Below are 20,029 nucleotides of genomic sequence, written 5' to 3' on the forward strand. Positions count from 1 at the left end.
GATATGACAAAAACTGAGAGCTCTACTGAATGCACAGCTGACTAACCTCGTCATCTCCCAAGGAGTGTTAGAGGGTTGACCTTCAAGTTGGCTCTCTGCTACGTAAAGCTCACTCCATCTATGTAATTAGAAAGAGATGGTTAGTAGGGAACAGTAGGGGTGTGTGTGTGTGTGTTTCATTTTACTGCATGAACATGAGATGTTACCTAGTTTGTTGTAGTCTGGTTGATTTAAATCTCTCTCTTCTCCATCTCTTGGAAGCAGCAGTCTTCCAAGGAGTGCAAGGAGTAGAGCTCAAGGAGTGCAGCAGTAGACAGGGAACGAGGTGCACTCCTGGCCCATCGTCAAATGAGGCATCGCTGTTCTAGAAACCATGGCAGACGTTTTGTTTGGGTATTCACTTTAATATGGGTATTTTTAATTTGGAGCTAAAGGGTCAGTTTCTTGATTTCTAAACCTGATGTTTGCACTACACATTTTATCATACGCATTTCCCCAAAATTATTGCCCTGAATTCCTTCCCCACCCCAGAGACACACCCTTGCTCAATACGCACTTATGAACCTGAACCACAAAGAAAACTTCCTGGGGGGAGAGGCAGTGATTATGTCTTGTTGTCTTTTCCCTAGTGTAAGGGAAATACACAAATAACTGACTTTTGACATCTGGTTTTATGTTTTTGTGTTTTCTTGCTATTTTGCTTCTCTGTGCTATTTTGCTTATTGTATTTTCTTTGTTTCTTATTTTCTCTAGTAAACAGAAGGTATGTATTGTATTTTTATTTGTACTAGTATTTAAATTTCCATATTTAAATTTTATTTTCTCTTTCATTATGATACATTATCTATTGATTCTCTTTCCTCTCCCATGTACGTATGAGAAAATAAGCTATATACAAATTCATATATAAATATATAACATATCTACATGTATATCTATACAACATGTATAATACAGCTATACATATATATCATAAATAAATATATATCTATATAACAGAAACAGAAAATTTATACAGGGATGGGCAAAAGTAGGATTACAGTTTTAAGTATGCAAAAGTTTATTCTTGTATTATTTATTTAGTAATTATTGTATTTTCCAAATGAACAGCTGTAAACCTACTTTTTCCCACCCCTGTATATAAAATATATATAGATATATTTTTAAAGAATTTATATGTATAACAGTACACACACACACACACACACACACGTAAGAGAAGCCTGGAGGAGAGGAGGGGAAGTGACGACAGCTTAGTTGGAGAATTAGAAAGTTGAAATAGGCCCTGACAATACAGTTTGATAAATGCTGGGAAAGGGTATCACAGGATACAGAGGACACACCCAACCTGAATTCGGGGTGGGATCCTTCCAGGAAATAGCTTTGGCGTTTGTGTCCTGTTTTGTAATCATATTTATAATGATTTTTAGACTGGGTGTTTGACTGTGTTCATTACCAGTCTTTGACAACATATTTCTACACATGATATCCTGGTAAACTGGTAGACTACCTTGCTGGATAAATATTTGAGTAATATTTTCAGGAGAAGTTTGAAGTAAATTTTGTAAGTCTTTCTGTACCTGAAAATACCTTTCTTTGAGGGTCACATGGAAATGACAACCTGAAGAGTATAAAATTACTAGGTCATATCTGTTTTCCCTCTTACACTTGGCTCTGTGGCTAGCCTACGTATTTGTAAGCCTATTTCTTTATCATTGAAATTCAATAAATTCCTCAGAATATGTTCTCTGATATTGTTCTCCTTTCATTATTTCCTAATTATATGGTGAATCTTTCTATCCTGTATACTTAGTTCTTTCCACCGCTCAAAATTATTTTCTATTTTATTAATTTCTTTTTTGTGCTCTTCTTCACACACTTGAATAATTGATATGTCACAGAAACTATATTCACTGTTACGTTTTTCATCTCTCCGCTGTCAGAGGAAGCATCTCAAACCAAATGGCTAGATCTGTTGGGGTTTTTAATTTATAATATTGATTCTATACTTCACTTTATAAGGCAGATTAAAGTTTTAGTTTTACATTTTTTCTTCTTTTTTACTTTTTTATTTTATAATTTTTTATTGTTCAATCCCAGTTGTCCCCATTTTCCTCTGTGGCTCCCCACCCCCCTCCCCACCCCCCCTCCCCACCCCCCCATTTCCCACATTGAATCCTCCCTGCTGTTGTCCTTGTCCATGGGTCCTTTATACATGTTCCTTGACTTGACCCTTCCCCTTCTTTCCTGTTATATCCTCCCCCCTCGCCTCCGGTCACTGTCAGTTTGTTCTTTATTTCCATGTCCCTGGTTCTGTTTTCCTCGCTTGTTTGTTTTGTTGATTAGGTTCCACTTATAGGTGAGGTCATATGGTATTTGTCTTTCACTGCCTGTCTTATTTCATGTAGCATAATACTCTCCAGTTCCATCCATTCTGTCACGAAGGGTAGGAGTTCCTTCTTTCTGCTGTGTAGTATTCCAAATGTACCAGTTTTTCAATCCACCCATTTATTGATGGACACTTGGGCTGCTTCCAGCACTTGGCTATTGTAAATTGTGTTGCTATGAACATTGGGGTGCATAGGTTCTTTTGAATTGGTGTTTTGGGATTTATAAGGTATAATCCCAGCAATGGAATTGCTAGGTCAAAAGGCAGCTCAGTTTTTAGTTTTCTGAGGAAATTCCATAGTCTTTTCCACAGTGGCTGCACCAGTCTGCATTCCCACCAACAGTGTACTAGGGTTCCCTTTTCTCCACAGCCTTGCCAGCACTTGTTGTTTGTTGATTTGTTTATGTTGTCCATTCTGACCTGTGTGAAGTGGTTTCTCATTGTGGTTTTAATTTGCATGTCTCTGATGGCTAGTGATGCTGAGCCATGTCTCTGGACCCTCTGTATGTCCTCCTTGGAGAAGTGTCTGTTCAGGTCCTTTGCCCATGTATTATTAATTGGATTGTTTGTCCTCCTGGTGTGGAGTCATGTGAGTTCTTTATATATTTTGGAGACCAAACCCTTGTCCAAGGTATCATTTACATTTTCCCATATGATTGTTTCCCTTTTCATTTTGCTGATGTTTCTTTAGCCATGCAGAAGCTTTCTAATTTAATAAACGAAAGTCCCATTTGTTTATTCTTTCCCGTATGTCCCTTGTTCTAGGGGACATGTCGGTGAATATATTGCTGTGTGGGGTATCTGAAATTTCTTGTCTATGTTCTCCTCTCGGACTTCTATGGTGTCATGACTTATACTTAAGTCTTTTATTCATCTTGTGTTTATTTTTGTGCACTTTTTTTATTTACTATCTCAACATACCTCATTTAAAAATTTTATACAACTAACATTCTTTTTTGTTTCTTATTTTTATTTTTAACTTTTTTCTTAGATTATTTATCCTTTTTTTGAAATCCGTTGAAAACAGTAAATTTTTTTCTGAAGTTTTTTTCTATATTTTAATATAAACTGTATGTATATTCTTTTAAATAACAAAATTTTTTCATGCCTTTCCTGTTTCTTTTCTTTTCTTTAAAATTGTATACTTACTCTTGACAATAAAGATCTATTCGGGCCTATTATTTATCAGTGAGTAGGTTGTCATATTATCAATCGAAGCACGGTTTGCATCCAAGTATTCATCTATATATGATTTCTCATCCAAGAACTTGTTAGAAATGCAAAATTCTCATGACCCATTCTGGCCTTAATGAATCAGAATCTTCATTTTAACAAGACACTCAGGCGATTGAAAAACGCATTATAGTTTAAAAAGCACTAATCTACATTAATGCCGTTAGGAAAGTTACTACAGTGTGAAGTTCGAGGGATGATTGATGGACACTGTTATGTGATTTGTAGTATTTAGTCTTAATGTCTAAGGAAGCATCTCCTAGGCCCATGTGATTATCTGTGATTCTCCTTTCGCAATAAAAAATGGGAGGATGGGGGAATTAAATACCCACAGAGTACACAATTCCCGTGGATATTCCAGGCTCATCTTCTTCCTGTTGACACCTTCTTACTCCGAGAGGCCAGTCCTCACTCCTTCACTAATTCAACCTCAAGCCATGTTTTATTCCTCGTGTGAGGATGAAAAAACTTTTGCTGTATCCTCTTAGGTTCTGTTTGTGAAGCCTACAAACTGAACGGACAGAATACAAGAGAAAAGGCATGCACATTTTAATGTTTTTACGTACAAGGGGACTTGACAAAAAAAAGTGAGAATTCAAAGAAGCAGTGAGACTCTGGGGCTTATATACCACCTTAACAAAGGGCGATCAATTGTGGAGAAGTGACTACACAAGAGGACGGGATCGAGGCTCCCAGCGGTGGTAAATTATGAGAAGGTGACTGGGAAATATGTGGTAGATAAGGGTTGTTCAGAACGGTTTGCTTTGTAGACTCATCCGGTGCCATCTCAGGTCTTCCAAGTATGGGAGAGGGCATCTTCTTTACACATGCGTGAAGGCATACCTGATTTTATTGTGCTTTGCTTTACTGTGCTTCACAGATACTGCATTTTTAAAAATAAAGTGAAGACCTTGTATCAAGCAAGTCTATCAGCACCATTTTGCCAGCAGCACCTGCTCAGTTCATGTCTCTGTGGCACATACATTTTGGTAATTCTTGCAGTATTTCAACTTTTTAAATTCTTATTTTGTGTGTTATGGTGACCTATGATCAGTGACTTTGATCTTACTATTGTAATTGTTTTGGCAAGCCATGAACCACACTCATATAAGACGAACTTCTAGAAAGGGGTCACCATCGTAGATGCCATTAATAACATTCGTGATTCATGGGAAGAGGTCAAAATATCAACATTAACAGGATCTTGGAACAAGTTGATTCCAACCCTCATGGATGACTTTGATTTCACTGGAGGAAGTAACTGCAGGTGTGAAATAGCAAGAGGATAGAACTAGAAGTGGACCTGAAGACGTGACTGAACTGCTGCGATCTCCTGATGAAAATTTAACACAGGAGAAATTGCTTCTTAAGGATGAACAAAGAAAGTGATTTCTTGAGATGGAATCTGCTCCTGGTGAAGATGCTGTGAAGCTTGTTGAAATGACCACGGAAGATCTAGAATATTACATAATCATAGTTGATAAAGCCCTCAGGGTTTGAGAAGACTGGCTCCAATTTTGCAAGTCTGCCTGTAGGTGAAATGCTGACAGACAGCATCACATGCTCCGGGGAAGTTGTTCGTGAAAGGAAGAGTCAGTCAACGTGGTGAGCTTTGCTGTTGCCTTATTTTAGGACATTGCCACCGCCACCCCAGCTTTCCGCAGCCACCAACCCCCCGGGCAAGACCCTCCCCAGCAAAAAGATTACGACTCACTAAAAGCTCAGATGGTGGTTAGCATTTTTTAGCATAACATACGTTTTAACTAAGATTGGACATAATGCTATTGCACACTTAATAGACTGCAGCATAGTATAAATCTAACTTTTATATGCACTAGGAAATGAAAAAATTCCTGTGACTCGCTTTATTGCAGCATTTCCTTTACTGTGGTGGTCGGGAATGAACCTGAACATCTCCGAGGTACTCCTGTATTTGTGTCACCTTTCCAAAGGGAAATTTATGCCTTGCTTTCAGGCAGGAAGGAGGAGAGCAGAGAGCTCTTTTACATGTCTGCTTTTTCTCATTTATTTTTAGCTCAAAATAATCTTTATGATAAATAATAATAATCGAAGTGGCATCTTTTGGGATGGCATATTCTGATCTCCTATATTGGGTATCATTGTCCTGAAATAATACTCTTATCATGCTTTGAATACTGTGAATTCTTCCTGAATTCTGACAGATAAGTTTCTTAGTTTCCAATAATGTTGAAACTTGTCATCATTTACTGTATTTTTCGTGAGAATTTTTAATGGAAAGTGAGGAAGGGCAAATTGGGCTTTTGTTCACTTTCCTCACACAACGGAAGGTTGCGTGGGTGACTTGAGGTACCCTCTCACCCAGACACGTTACGATTATTAGTCCTGTTGTTGTGTGTGGTCTAGTTTACATACTTCTCCCTAACATGGGAGCAAGTGAAGACTTGTGAAAGCATACATCTTGCAGAGTGCTTAGCTATAAATACTATTTTATTCTAGGATTGTGACTTTCTTAGAAAGATTGGTCTTAGTGTTTTATAAAATCATTTAAAATGTTCAGTCATTCTTGGTACTTAGTTTATAATTTACACATATCACTTTCATTTATATCCCCATGAGATTAGTCTTTTCATTCACATTTTAGAATTGAACTAAAATGTGACCAAAGAGAGTAAGCAACTTGTTTGACGTAATTTAGCTGATAATTGCAGAACCTCAATTACTTACTGGCTGTGTAGGCTTCTCAAATGACTGATCTCTTTGTGTTTCAGTTTCCTCATTTATAAAAAGGACATTATTATACCTTACTGCAAAAAGTTCATGTGAGGATTGAACATGTCAGTGTATGTCAAAGCATCTAGTGTAGTGTCGGGTAAATAGTAAATGCTCACTAGCTGTTTATTTTCTCCCTTTTTCCCAGTTGTGGTTTCCCAGGCACACTTTGTGCTTTCCTGATTTTGCCCCTAATGCCAATGTACTGAAAGGCACCTGTTTAATTTAGATGAAGGAAATAATCACACAGCTGCATAAATGTGTGTAAACCTAGACATTTGTCACAGTATTGTTTATAATGACAAAATTTGGAGCAATTTGAGTAAAATTTTAATTAATTTAAAATTTGGTTCATTTAATCAAAATTTGGATTAAATTATTTAATCAGAAATTGATTTGCTTAATCTGATTAGGTTAATTATGGTACCTACATGCCATATAGTATGATAAGGTATATACCTCAGATATAATGAGGATTATGTGAGTTGATGTTTATAGAGCACTTAGAACAATGCCTAGTACATAGTAATTATTGTGCTTTTTTTTATGGCATATTCAAACCATAGAATGATGCACTTGATAACACAAATCTATATTTACTTACAAATAGGTCACAATATATTGTTAAGACAAAATAGTTCACAGTACATTATGCTATCACTAAAAAGGGTCTGGAAGGATATGTTAAAAAATCTTTTTTTTTAAAGATTTTATTTATTTATATTTAGAGAGGGGAGCAGAGGGAAAAAGAGGGGGAGAAGAACATCAATGTGTGGTTGCCTGTCGCACACCCCTACTGGGGACCTGGCCTGCAACCCAGGCATGTGCCCTGACTGGGAATTGAACTGGTGACCCTTTGGTTCACAGGCCCCGTACTCAATCCACTGAGGCACACCAGCCAGGGCTAAAAATCTTTTTTAAATTAAAATTTTTTCAAGAGTACAGAGACAGAAATACAAACTGATTTTTTTTAACAGCTGACTTCCCTGGCAATAGGTCAGAATTGGGTTATATGACCTTGAGAGATTTATTTAACAGTGAGGATTTTAAGGATTTGCCCCCACCTCCTCTTGGTCCATGTAGCTGTGGAAGTCAGAGTAGATTCTTATGGGCCTTGTTTTCGTTCTTACTGAGTAACAGTGAGAGTCCAGAGCTCAAACTCATTAGGCCTGCTTACTTGGAAATGAAGACACTTTGGAGTTAAAGGAACAGTGGCAAATTGTTTAATTTACCTTGGGTGGGGGGGCATAGATACAACTAACAAAGTTATAGTACATAAAGGGAAAGCCGTCAGAATCTCTTTTCTATGAAAATGTTATTTGGGGAGGTTAATTCACTTATTTCTCATGGGGATGTTGAGAGAATTAAGTTAATATATTAAAACATTTAGAAGAACATAGAGTATATAGTAAGATTTATATATGTTTCTCATTGTTATTTTTTGGTTTTGTTTGAGCAATGCAGTATTTAAATGGAGCAAAAGTTCTACCGAAGTACTTACCATCCTCTGACTGCTGTCACTCAAACAGAAGATTGAGAGACGATATCGTCTTCTCAGTGTTTTTGACTAAATGTAAGAAACTGTGGGGAAGGAGGGAAAAGCTGCCCTTATTAACAGATCCTATCATTGTCATGTCTAAAAATTTCAAGTGAGTTTACTGAAAAAGAATATACTATTAAAAGATGATCAGCAAAATAGTCAGACAAAAAGTTAATATACTAAACAAATAGCTTCCCCCCCCCCCAAATCTCAATTTTAATCAGAACAGAATTAGTAAAACAGAATCAAAAAGAAACCTAATTTGAAATGTACAGCATCTATAGGGGGAAAACATTATAAAATTTTGCTGAAGGACATAAAAGAAGAATAAATAGAGAGACATACCATGTTCCCAGATTGAAAGACCTCGGAATTTTATCAATAATTTTGTCAATATTTTCTTCTTGAAATGAATTAATGGAGTCAAAGATCCTGTGGAATTGATTTTAATGAAACTTGATAGGCTGATTCTCAACCTGATCTACAAAATCTAATGTGTGAGAAAAACCAGAAGATTTTTGAATAGTTATACTTGAATTCTTACTACATGCTGAGCATGAGTGCTTTACGTGTATTTACTCATTTAACCCTCCTGGTAAAATGTAGGAACTGCATAGTATCACCATTTTTCAGATCATGTCTGATAGGAAAGTACAAATAGGTTAACTTGCCCAAGATCCCCCAGCTAGTGGGTGACGGACCTGAGATTCTAACGTGATCGTGTTCCAGCCCCTGCTCCGAACAACTACACTACTGTTCATATGTTTAGGGAATAGTTTCACTTGATGTTGAAGCATCATATAAAGCTATAAATTTAAAAATTATGATTTTTGCCCTGGCTGGTGTAGCTCAGTGGATTGAGTGTGGGCTGTGAACCAAAGGGTTGCCCAGTCAGGGCACATGCCTGGGTTGCGGGCCAGGTCCCCATGTCCCCTGGTTGCCACATGAGAGGCAACCACACATCGATATTTCTCTCCCTCTCTTTCTCCCTCCCCCCACTAAAAAGAAATAAATAAAAAAATAATAAAATATTTTTAAAATTATGATTTTGGTGTGAGAATGAAGTAACACAATAGAAAAAAATAAACCTTTGGGAATTGAACTTATTCATCAAAAGGGGAAATTCCAGATCAGTCAGAAAAATGTTACTACATGGTGCCGAGACAATTCATTATCTCTTTGAGGAGAAGCTTAAATTATATCCTTGTTTCATACCATGCCTATAAATAAATCTCAAATGTATCAAAGACCTAAACATAAAAAGTATTAACAGAAAAATAGGGAAGTATTTTTATACTCAGAGTAGGAAAAAACTTCCTAGCTAAAATATAAAATCTAAAGTCATAATTAAAAGTTTGACAAGATATTTAAGGTTTTAATATGATAGAAGACAGCATAAACAAAGTTAAATCACTGTGTGGGAGAGTATTGTCAGTCTCCATAATGGAACAATGATTAATACCCAGAATATATAGCAAAAACTATAAGGGCTCAATAAACGAAAGGTTAATAACCCAGTAGAAAAACTCACGAAGGATATCGACAGACACTTAAAGTGTCCCCCACCAAATGAAAAGATACTTGCCCTCATTATTATTGAAATGAAAATAATAATGAGGCATCATTTTTTAACTCTTAGATTAATAAAGAAAGTTTAATTTATGATAACTAGTGTTGGGAAAAGGAGTGAAGAAACTGATACTATTTGAAGCTACTAATTAGGTTTTAAATTGATACGTCATGTTTGAGGACATTTTGGAGTTAACTATCAATATTTTAAGTTACATCTTCCATTTGATCCCTAGTAATGTTAGCTCTCACAGGTGCACAAGGATGTAAGCATAAAATATTCATTATGTGTGACATGTAAGAGTGAGAAGTTAGAACAAGTCTAAATGGCTGTTGAATGGCTATAAGTATGGACCATTCGTATTTGGGATACTGTACACCTCTTAGAAAGGTTGAGGCAGTCGTATATACCGGCGTGGCAAGGTCTCCAAAGCCACACTAAGTTTAGGAAGGTAAATCACCAATCAATGCTTAAAGTAAAATTCCATCCTCACCTAAACATCTTTCTACATTATGCAGATTTATATTCATTAACAGTGAAATTATTCTTTCATCTTGAAGAAGAAGAAGAGGTTAGAATGGCAGAGAAGGCAATCAACTTCTACTTAATTGCCTTTTTAAAAACTTTTGAAAGTTTGAAACACGTTTTCAAAACACAGTTAATCTATAGAGAATGAATTTAGACATAGCAAATCCCTGTAAGAACTTTGTTTCTCTCTTGTCTTCTTTCTGCTGGTTTATTCTCTGTAAAATAATACAAAAAGGACAGTCTTCACAGGGCAGCACAACGGCCTCCTCGGGCAATTTAGTTCACAAGTAGGAACTCAGAGAGAACCAGAGAAACATGATGATTAGCCTGCATTTTCTTTTGCCTAATTTCATCCCATTACACCTATTTATTAAGTCTTTTGAGATGTTTCACCCTTCTCTCCTCCTTCGTATTCATATTCTCTAAATACTTGGAGAATTGCTATGATTGTGTCTTTCCTATTCCCATTTGGAAAACATCATTGTACACATATCTTTCATCATGAGACACCTAGAACACCTTTTGGGAGCAGGCAAAATAGGCAAATAATCACGATAGATCATATCACCTTCATTTACGTGCTCTACTGTCATCTGTCATTTAAATGTGTGCTATACATAGAAGAGGCCACCAATAAATGTTGAATGAATTGTCTTTATCTAAGTATGTAGGGGATTCTTTTGAACTCCCCTTTTTTCCCCTGTCCATGAGGGCTCTGAACAGAACAGTAGCTTTGTCTTCAGAGAGGCCAAGGAAATTTGACCCTCTGGTTTTTGGCAGCCCGGAAAGCTTCACACAAGACCCACATTTCTTCTCCCCCGGCCTGTCAAGGTATTATTTCAGCTAGCTCAAACTATATCACATGAGGAAACGTTTGTTTTATGAAAAAAAACTACCAGGATAAGTGTAGTCTTATATTTAGCACTTCAGGATTACATACTAATTTATTCAGAAGCAAATCTATTGTTTTTAATAGATTATTATTTAATATCATGTAAAATTGACACATGTATGTTTAGGATTCTGTTTTCTTATTCTGTGTACCCTTGGATAAATACATAAGGAACTCTAATTCCTTAGTTCTTCATCTTTCAGAAGATGTCTTCGTACTTATTTTACAGAGAAATTATGAAATATGATTCTTGTTGGAAAGGCTCCTTATAAATATTTAACTACTACTTCTTTTACACAGTCATTTTCATTATATTCTGGAAAAAAGTACATGCTATAAGTCTGCTTTTCTCTTCTGAATTTATTTTATGCACAATTATCTAATCTGTTTAAAATCAATACATTATCAGAGGCTTCAGAACGTCATCTGGTCTAATAATCAGCCTCAGGCAGGCAGATGCATTAGGAGCGCAGGACACAGTTATCTTTCCTCTGCTTGAAAAGCCTGGGGAGATGCAAACTTCCCCTCTTCCTTCTTCAGTCTTTCAGCACAAGACCCTGCTATTCAGGAAGTAGCTTCTTCATCCATGTTCCAATCTTACTGTTCTACTAAATACTAACTGTAGTGCTCCTTGGCCATAGAGGCCAGCTCAGTATATATTCATATGTATAGTCCTTAGACCTAAGGGACAATTTAAATTTATCTATTAATCATTTGTATTAGTTATCTGCTGCTGCATAAGAAATTACTCCAAAACTTGGTGGCATAAAATAACATTTATTGTCTTAACAAGAATGAGTGTGGCTTAGCTGGGTTCTCTGGCACAGGGTGTCTCACAAAACTGCAGTCATTTCAGAGCTCTGTTGTGAAGGATCCATTTTCTTGCTTAGTCATTGGTTGTTGGCAGATTTAGTTCCTTACAGGTCGTTGGACTGAGCCCTCAGTCCTTCCTGATCTGTCAGCCACAGACCTCCTTTAGTTCCACACCACATGTGCTTCTCCACAGGACATGTCACATGATGGCCACTTTCTTCATCAGAGCCAGCGAGTGGGTAAGAGAGTATGAGAGTAAGACAGAAGTCACGGTCTTTTGGAAGTGACATCTCACCACCGATGATCCATCATCTTCACTGCAGATGACACCAATGCATATTGAAAGCTAGGTTTACTTCACTTCTGCACAAGTTACCAGCTGTAATGCTTGACCAGGCAGGACCAGGCATTTATCATTGGACCACCACCACCATTGTAAGATGTCCATACGAAACAAAGCAGGAAGGAAGACAGAAAGATCTCCGGGCTTTGGTAAGGAAAGGGAGTCCTTGAGATAGTAAAGCAAGGGAATTGCTTTCTCTCCAGGTAATTCTAAAGTTTACCCATCTCCCTTGTCAAGTTAAGGTGGCAGTTTGTGAGGGGGAAGTAGTCCTCACTGTCTTTGACAAAAGAGGCTCTGCAGTCTCCTGATGACTTCATTCCAGTGTTTTCAACCTTGAAACCTGTTTGTTATTATTCTGCCCTTGGCTGAGCTCACAAACCATTCAGAACAATTAGTGCCTCCATTTGGGTCATGATCGGAAGTGGACACACATGCTGCCATGTACATAAACAGGTGCATGCAGTCAGGGGAGTTTCTTCTCATTCTTTCTTCTCAAGTTCATCTCCCCATTTCATTAGCCTTTTCCAGAACCTGTGTTCCATCTCTTACATGTTGTGGCTAAAGCCATTCTTTGCCTTTTGGGTGATTTTTTTTCTCTCTCCATGGTTCTGATAGCCTTAATATCATCTGTAGTTATAGATACTTCACATAAAAGTGAGTTTGGATAGTTGTTTGCAAGCCTGGCCATCCAGTCCCTCACTTTAATTTTACTTGTTTTTTATTGGTTTTGCTTTAGTTTCTTTTTGTTTTTCAATTGACAATTGAATCAAGACTGTATATATTCTAAATCATTAGTGAAAATTAAAGCAAAGCAAATTTCTGTGTAACAAAGGAAACAAAGAAGAAGACAAAGCAGAAAGCATAAATGCAAATAACACAAGATCAGCCATACTCGTTATGATAAGTGTAAATAGGTTGAGTCCCTAGTAAAAGGCTCAAATTGTTTTCTTTAAAAATCTAGATAATAAAAAAGTGACTCTTGGATGTTAAAACACAAAAGGCAAAAGATTCAAGCAAACACAATTCATAGGGAAGTAGAGGCTGTAGTATTAAAATTGGTGACCATATTTAGGAGTTTAATGTATTGATTTTTAGTTGGGGAAATTGAAGTGCAATTGCACTTAATTTCATTGAACGTCATGTCATTTATGAAGCAAGATCATTCAGGCCTGTCATTACAGAAAACACATAAATGCTCTGTCGAGGTTGCAGTCTCAACCTTTGAATTGTGCACGAAAGAAGAAAATGTAGCCACGAGCAGCAGAATATATCCAAGCCTTTGAGGAAGGAAAGGAGGTGGATTGTTGCCTATCCTCAACATGTGCCTTCCTGATTCTGAATGCCTTGAAATTAGAGCCAAGTTGGTTAAAATTCTGGAGCTGAGCAATGGTACCAGGTTCTCGCTGGCCTGTCTCTGTTGTGAAGAGTCAAACTGAGGACAGAACAGAAAGACAGACTCGAGTAAATGTTAACTTTGGAGAGCAAACAATAAATAATTGGTGACTGAATTCTTAGGTCTTCTCTCCCCATACAAATCGTCTCTTTTTATTGTATTTATCTCTTTTTTTAAATTGCAGCACTCTTATAAAAGTTATTTAGGCTTGTCCTTTATATCTGTTGTTTAAGTTGCTAAAGTCGTGATCGTTACTACCTTTAATACTATGGTAATCCTGCTATTGCATTGTTTTTGCATCGTTTTACTATCTCCCTTGTCATAACTACTTTTATTTTCTGCCTCCTTGCATCATATTGGTGATGCAAATCAGTTTTTATTTTTAATTTTTTTTCTGGTGTCTGTATTAAATCTTTTCCAGAAATATATTTTTTCTCATGAACTTTAAGGATGGTAGTCCTTTGCAATGACCCTAGAGTACTTTTCCATAGTTTTTTTCCTAATTACTCATCAAAGAAGGAATATTTAGATGCATTGTATATTTCTACAGTTAGGATATGTGTTTCACTGTGGTCCTCATCACTTGGGTTTGCTTGCCATGTAGTGTCCCCAGAAATATCAGAAAAGAAAGTTCATGCTCTTATATCCAAGTTAGGAGGCTGTGCAGTAGCATGTATTAGAAGCCTGGGGTAAAAATATTGGCTCACAAGCCACATCACAGTATGTATTTATTTCTAGGCTAAAAGCTCAAATACCAGATTTTCAGTTCTAAAAACTATATATCCGTTAACTCTATTCTTGAGTGTGGTTAGCCCCATCTCAGATCCTCAGCTGGAGAACACGTTAATTTGCACAGTTTCTATTCCAGTATCCCTCCTCTGTTGCAATTACTCATCTAATGCAACATTTACCATTTATCATAAGCTTACCCCCATTGTCTCCTTCTCTGACATTAACCAGTAGGATGAATGGAAATGCTACTGCCCCAACATGTCTTCTCTCTGGGGTCTGCTAATCTGTTCCCACATCGTGACTCCACGATGCTTTGCATAACCTCAAGTCCTCTTGCCTTTTGCCATATTGTAAAAGCCTAAGTACTAGATAGGAGCTGAAAAAAAAGGATAACCAGTATTGTGCACCTCAGAAAGCAGCAACTGATAAAGCAACTGCTGGTGAGAATTCAGAGCAGTCGGATCTCTCGTGTGTCCATTACAGGTGGGAATAGAAGATGGCATTGTCTCTCTGGAAAATAGCCTCGCAGTCTCTTTTAAACTGAATACAAACTTCCCACATAGACCAGCAATCAAACTTCTGGGCATTTATCCTAGAAAAATGAAAACATGTTTACATAAAACCTGTACACAAATGAATGTTCATAGCAGCTTTATTTGTAATAACCCAAAACTGGACATGTACTTCCAATGTGCAATCCAAATGTACTTCAAAGGCGGAATGGATAAACAATCTGTGATACATCTGTACAATAGAATACTACTTGACAATAAAAAGATTTGAACTATTGATATATACAAAAATTTGGATGACTCTCAAGTGCACTATGAGGAAAGAAAAATAAAAGCCGATCTCAAAAGCTTATATACTTAACTATATAATTCCATTCATATAACATTCTCTAAGTGACCAAATTGTAGGGATGGAGAAGAAATCAGTGGTTACCAAGGGTTAAGGGTTGGCGGGGGAGGGGAAGGTGTGACTAGTAAGAAGTAAGACAAAGGAGTTCCTTTGCAGTGATGGAACAGTTCTGCATTCTGAAGGTAGTGATGGCCACACAGATTTACTTGAGATAAAAATCTATACAGCTATGTAGAACATACACACACACACACACATAAGTGCACATAAAACACACATGCAAATGAATGTGTGTAAAAACTGGTGAATTCCAAATAAGCTGTACACCTGAATGCATAGTATTGTATCAATCATAGTATTGTTTCCTGGTTTTGACAATGTACTCTGGTTGTGTTTAAATAAAAGCATCAGCTATGCAACAGAGAAATGGCTGGCCAATTCTCTCTCTCTCTCTCTCTCCCTACTATAGACAAGTAATTTTCAAACCTGGGAGATCATCAGATTCACTTAAAGAGCTTTATTTAAAAATACTCCCTTCTGGACACCCCTGTCCCCAGCATGCGTACACACACACACACACACACACACACACACACACACACCAGACCTATTGAATCATGATCTCTGGAAATGGAGCCAAGGAATCTGTATTTGCAGAAAATTGCCCAAGTTTGGAAAACGTTGTTATGAAGCTTGGTTTCTGAGCCAGGGCTGGGAGTGCACAAGACTGGTGTGTCTGTTCTCTGTGAGCTGTGGATGGTGATTCTCGTTCCTGCTCCAATCTTGTTACAGTGAGGAGCCTTCTAAATTCTGGCAATAAGTTAACCATTTGTTTTAGATTTTTGCATTATTAAGAGTTTTTGTCTTTTTACTTTTTCAGGTTTTTTATAGCAATTTCAGTGGGAAGTTTCTTGAGGCTGTGTTATTAGCTACTAACCAGTTGCCAGTTTAGTTCAGAAGCGGCGCAGTAGTACTTTTATGGATGGACCTTGTCTTTGCCTTTTCCACATGTGAATAGTGACTTGCTTCCAGCTTTCCCCAGCCAACCTGCAGAGTTCTGCTTTACTTGATCAGATTTTCACATTGATGTGGCGGCAACATAAATCATGCTTCCCCCAAGATTGGCGAGCAAGTGGAAGACAGCCAAGGGACACTACAGTGAAGACATCAGTTAGGAAAATTACATCCAAAACCTGAAAGCTGCTGTCACTGAAGTTTTTGTTTATGAAAATTGGAAAAGCTCTCCCTTCTAAGCCACTGACATCTCTGATTTATTGTTTCTCTGCTGAAAATTATCCAAAGATGTTTTCAGACATTAGCTGGTGAGAGCCAAATTTATTGAAGGTGGAGGGGGAATGTAAAGAGCCATTATATTTGTGAATTTCTCAGTCAGACATGGCAACCTTTTAAAAGCTGGAGTTGACCATATTCTTTTCGTGCACATAAAAAATAAGTTGCAGAGCTAGTATGACCCACAGTGCTAGAAGGGACAGATACGCTGTGGCACAAAGAACTCTGGACTGATGATCCAGTTGCGGGTTGAATGTGTACCCTGACTCTGCCACTAACTAAAAATGTGTCCTTGGTCAAATCACTTCACCGCTCTATGTCTCAGTTTCCTGATCTGAACAAGTTGGGGGTAGACATTAGACTAACATTTTCAAACGTTTACAAGTTGTGGAATTTACAGTAAACATAATTTCATGATTACCTTCTTCAGGATTTAAAAATAATGTTTTTTTTTCCCTCCATGGCATATGCTAAAAAAACAAATTAAAAATTCAGATTTTGTACATTGCTAAAGATTCTAATGTCATTGTAATATTTATAAATATTAAATATATGTCACATTTTCCTGTGTAAAAATTATGCATCTTATGTAATTATTTCAAACTAATTATGTAAGAGAAGCATATTTAATTGAGTAACACAACTGTAACATTTAATGGATTTGGAGATCAAATATAAAGAACCCCAGTTATTAAAAGATGGATCCAGAGAGCCAGGTCTGCTTATATGACCTACTGAAGTTTTAAATTTTAAATATTAAAAAATAATGTTTTTTAATAAATAGAAGAAAAAAGGAAACAAAATATAACCAGAGACATTGAAGTTAAGAACAATCTAACAATGGGCAGGGGGGAGTGGGGAGGGGGCAGTGAGGAGAGGGGATTACAGGAACTACTATAAAGGACACATGGACAAAATCAAGGGGGAGGGTGGAGGTTGGGGAGGGAGGGGGGTTCGGCTGGGGTGGGGTGGAGGGATGGGGAGAAAAGGCACACAACTGTAATTGAATAACAATAAAAAATTTTTAAAAATGTTTTTATAATTTTCAAATTGTGTTTCTAAATAAAATAAGGTATTTCATGCTAGTTAGTTCACATATTTCTTTAAAAATGACTGTCAGTATGACTAATCTTAAATTCTGATGAATACTAAGTCAAATTGAACATAAACATATTTCCTCTTTTTAAATATGTGACTTTAAGAGACTAAGGGTATTTTTGTACATTTTAAGGAGTCTGATCAATGAATTTAATGGCAAATTTGTTTAAGATCATCTTTGAGACTTATTTGCAAAATTATAATTTTTATGATCATTTATTTTATTTTTTCAGTGTCCCTTATATTTTCTGCCTTTAGCAATCTGTAATGGGCAAAAAATTAAGCAATACATGAGTGTATTACTCAGAGCTCTCCAGAGAAGCAGAACTAATAAGGGGTGTGTGAGTGTATACTCACATATATTGATTTTTCCTTTTTAAAAATTTTTTGGGGTGACACTGGTGCACAATTCCACACCACCTCATCTGTACACTGTACTGTGTGCTCACTGTCCCAAGTCAAGTCTCCTTCCACCACCATTTTACACAAACATATATGTTTACTTGTTATAAGAGACTTATTATAAGGAATTGGCTGGTGTGATTGTGCTGGCTGACACCTTTCCCAAGGTCTGCAGTCAGAAAATCAGCGGTGTAGTTTCGTTCTGAACGCGAGCAGGCTTGACATGGGAGAAGAGCTGATGTTTCAGTTCCAGTCCAAAGGCCAGGAAAGACCGACATCAGGGCTCAAGGCACTTAGGAGGACTTCCCTCTCACTGGCAGGAGAGTCAGCCTTTTTGTTTTATTCCAGCCTTCAACGGATTGAATGGAGTCCACTCACAGTAGGAAGAACAACTTGCTTTACTTGGTCTATCAATTCAACTGTTAATATCATCCAGAAACACTCCCAAGTATAGCCAGAATAATGTCTGACCAAATGTCTGGGCACATGGTAGCCCACTCAAGGAGTAAAAATGAAAACATTTTCAAACTTTATAATGGTAAATACACACACACATGCACACCAGCACCTATCTCTGTTCAGCAGAGTGGAAAACAACCAAGTAACAGAATCATAAGCATGTCTTCTGAATTCCTTTGGCTGCTACTCATGAATTACTATACACCCGCTTAGGGGACCCCAAACAGTCCAGATTTAAAAGGAGAAATTACTCCATTTATTGACAGTTTTAACATAGACATGTTATTGTAGGACAGAAAAATCTATACGTCATAATTATACAGCTTGATAAGTTTTCACAAAGAGAATGTACCTATAAAACCAGTTTAAAAAAATAACACATTACCAACACCCTCTGAAGTTCCCTTATACCTGTTCCCAGTCCCTAATGCTTCCTATCTAAGAGTAATTACTACGCTATTTCTATTGACATAGATTATTTTGGCCTATTTTAAAGTTTATATGGATGGGATCATATAGTTTGTACTCTTTTATGTCTAGCTTCTTTCATTAAACTCAGTATTTATGGGATTCATTTAAACTGTTGCATGAAGCAGTTTATTCTTTTTCATTGCTATTGTCAATGTAAGAAATGTCCAAGCCTGTAAGCATTTTTTATGAGTTTATTTGAGCCAAAGTGATGACAATTGCCAAGAAGCAAAATTTCAATGGATTGAGAAAATGCTCTGGAAAATGGCAGTTTTACCCCTTATTTTATACATCTGAATCAAAGAAGACATAAGGAGGGTACGTGAAATCCACTGGTGATCAATCAGGGCAGTGGAGAAATCAGAGTGGGGGAAATCTCTGCAATTGGATAAAAGGTAAAATGCATAGACACATACTTCTTGTACATTGGCGGGTATAGGATAGTTAACAATTAACAGGATAATAATAACAGTGAGGGGCTTTGTGGTCCCCGCTCTCCAGCCTGGTTGTGCTCTGAGGGGTCCAGAAAAAAGGGAATTACTTTGCCATTCAAAGGTATGTTATCAGGTATGTTTACGTAGATGCAAAAAAAAAAAAAAAAAAAAAGACAACAGACAGGCTCAATTAAGGCAACGATTGACCTTTGTTAGGGAAAAAAAATTACTTTGATATTCCAAAGGTATGTTATCAGCTATGTTATCATAGATGCAAAAAAAGACAAGAGACAGGCTCAGTGAAGGCAAAGACTGACCTTTGTTAGGTTAAAAATACCAGCCTAGAACGTGACTACTGTCCTGAACTGCTTTCAGCGAGAAAGTTTTAATTTCAGATCCTCCCATGTGTTACTTTGGGTCTCTGAGTTTGTAAGTCTGTCAGGTAGGACCCCCTGAGCTCGTCAGGTTTAGTGTGTGTCCCCTTTTTTTGTCCACACTGTAAAGTATTCTATTATATGAATACACCACAATTTATTCATTCTGATTGTTGATGGGTATTGGGGATTTTTTGGTTGGGTTTTTACAAATAGTACTCCCTTGAACAGTCTTGTATATGCCTTTTGATGTACCCATTTCTGTTGGACATAAACCTAGAGCTAGAATTGCTGGTCATAGGATAGAATATATGTATGTCAGCTTTAGTGTTAATAGATACTACCAGTTTTTTAAAGTTATCGAAGTCAGTTTACATCAAGTGATGATAATTTAACTTGCTACACATCCTCAACAACACATGGTATATTCTTTTTAATTTTAGCCTTTGTGCTGGGTTT

The 20,029-nt window shown here is 37.0% G+C and overlaps 1 protein-coding gene across 7 annotated transcripts in view; it reads left to right on the plus strand.

The window, feature by feature from the left end:
* EXOC6B (exocyst complex component 6B) overlaps positions 1-20,029 on the plus strand; it is a 542,713-nt gene that overhangs the window by 425,554 nt on the left and 97,130 nt on the right. Inside the window, exon 21 of one of the 7 annotated variants that reach the window (XM_045189356.3) lies at positions 15,926-17,147. The exons of 5 other annotated variants lie outside the window; for them this stretch is intronic. In XM_045189356.3, the coding sequence (XP_045045291.2) occupies positions 15,926-15,997 (72 nt within the window). In that variant the 3' untranslated portion in view covers positions 15,998-17,147. Of the gene's footprint in view, positions 1-4,502; positions 7,259-15,925; positions 17,148-20,029 lie in introns of those variants that run through there. One more of the 7 variants, XM_053923769.2, reaches the window with a different exon arrangement.

Source organism: Desmodus rotundus, chromosome 5 (assembly GCF_022682495.2).
Source record: "Desmodus rotundus isolate HL8 chromosome 5, HLdesRot8A.1, whole genome shotgun sequence".
Classification (NCBI taxonomy): Eukaryota; Metazoa; Chordata; class Mammalia; order Chiroptera; family Phyllostomidae; genus Desmodus; species Desmodus rotundus.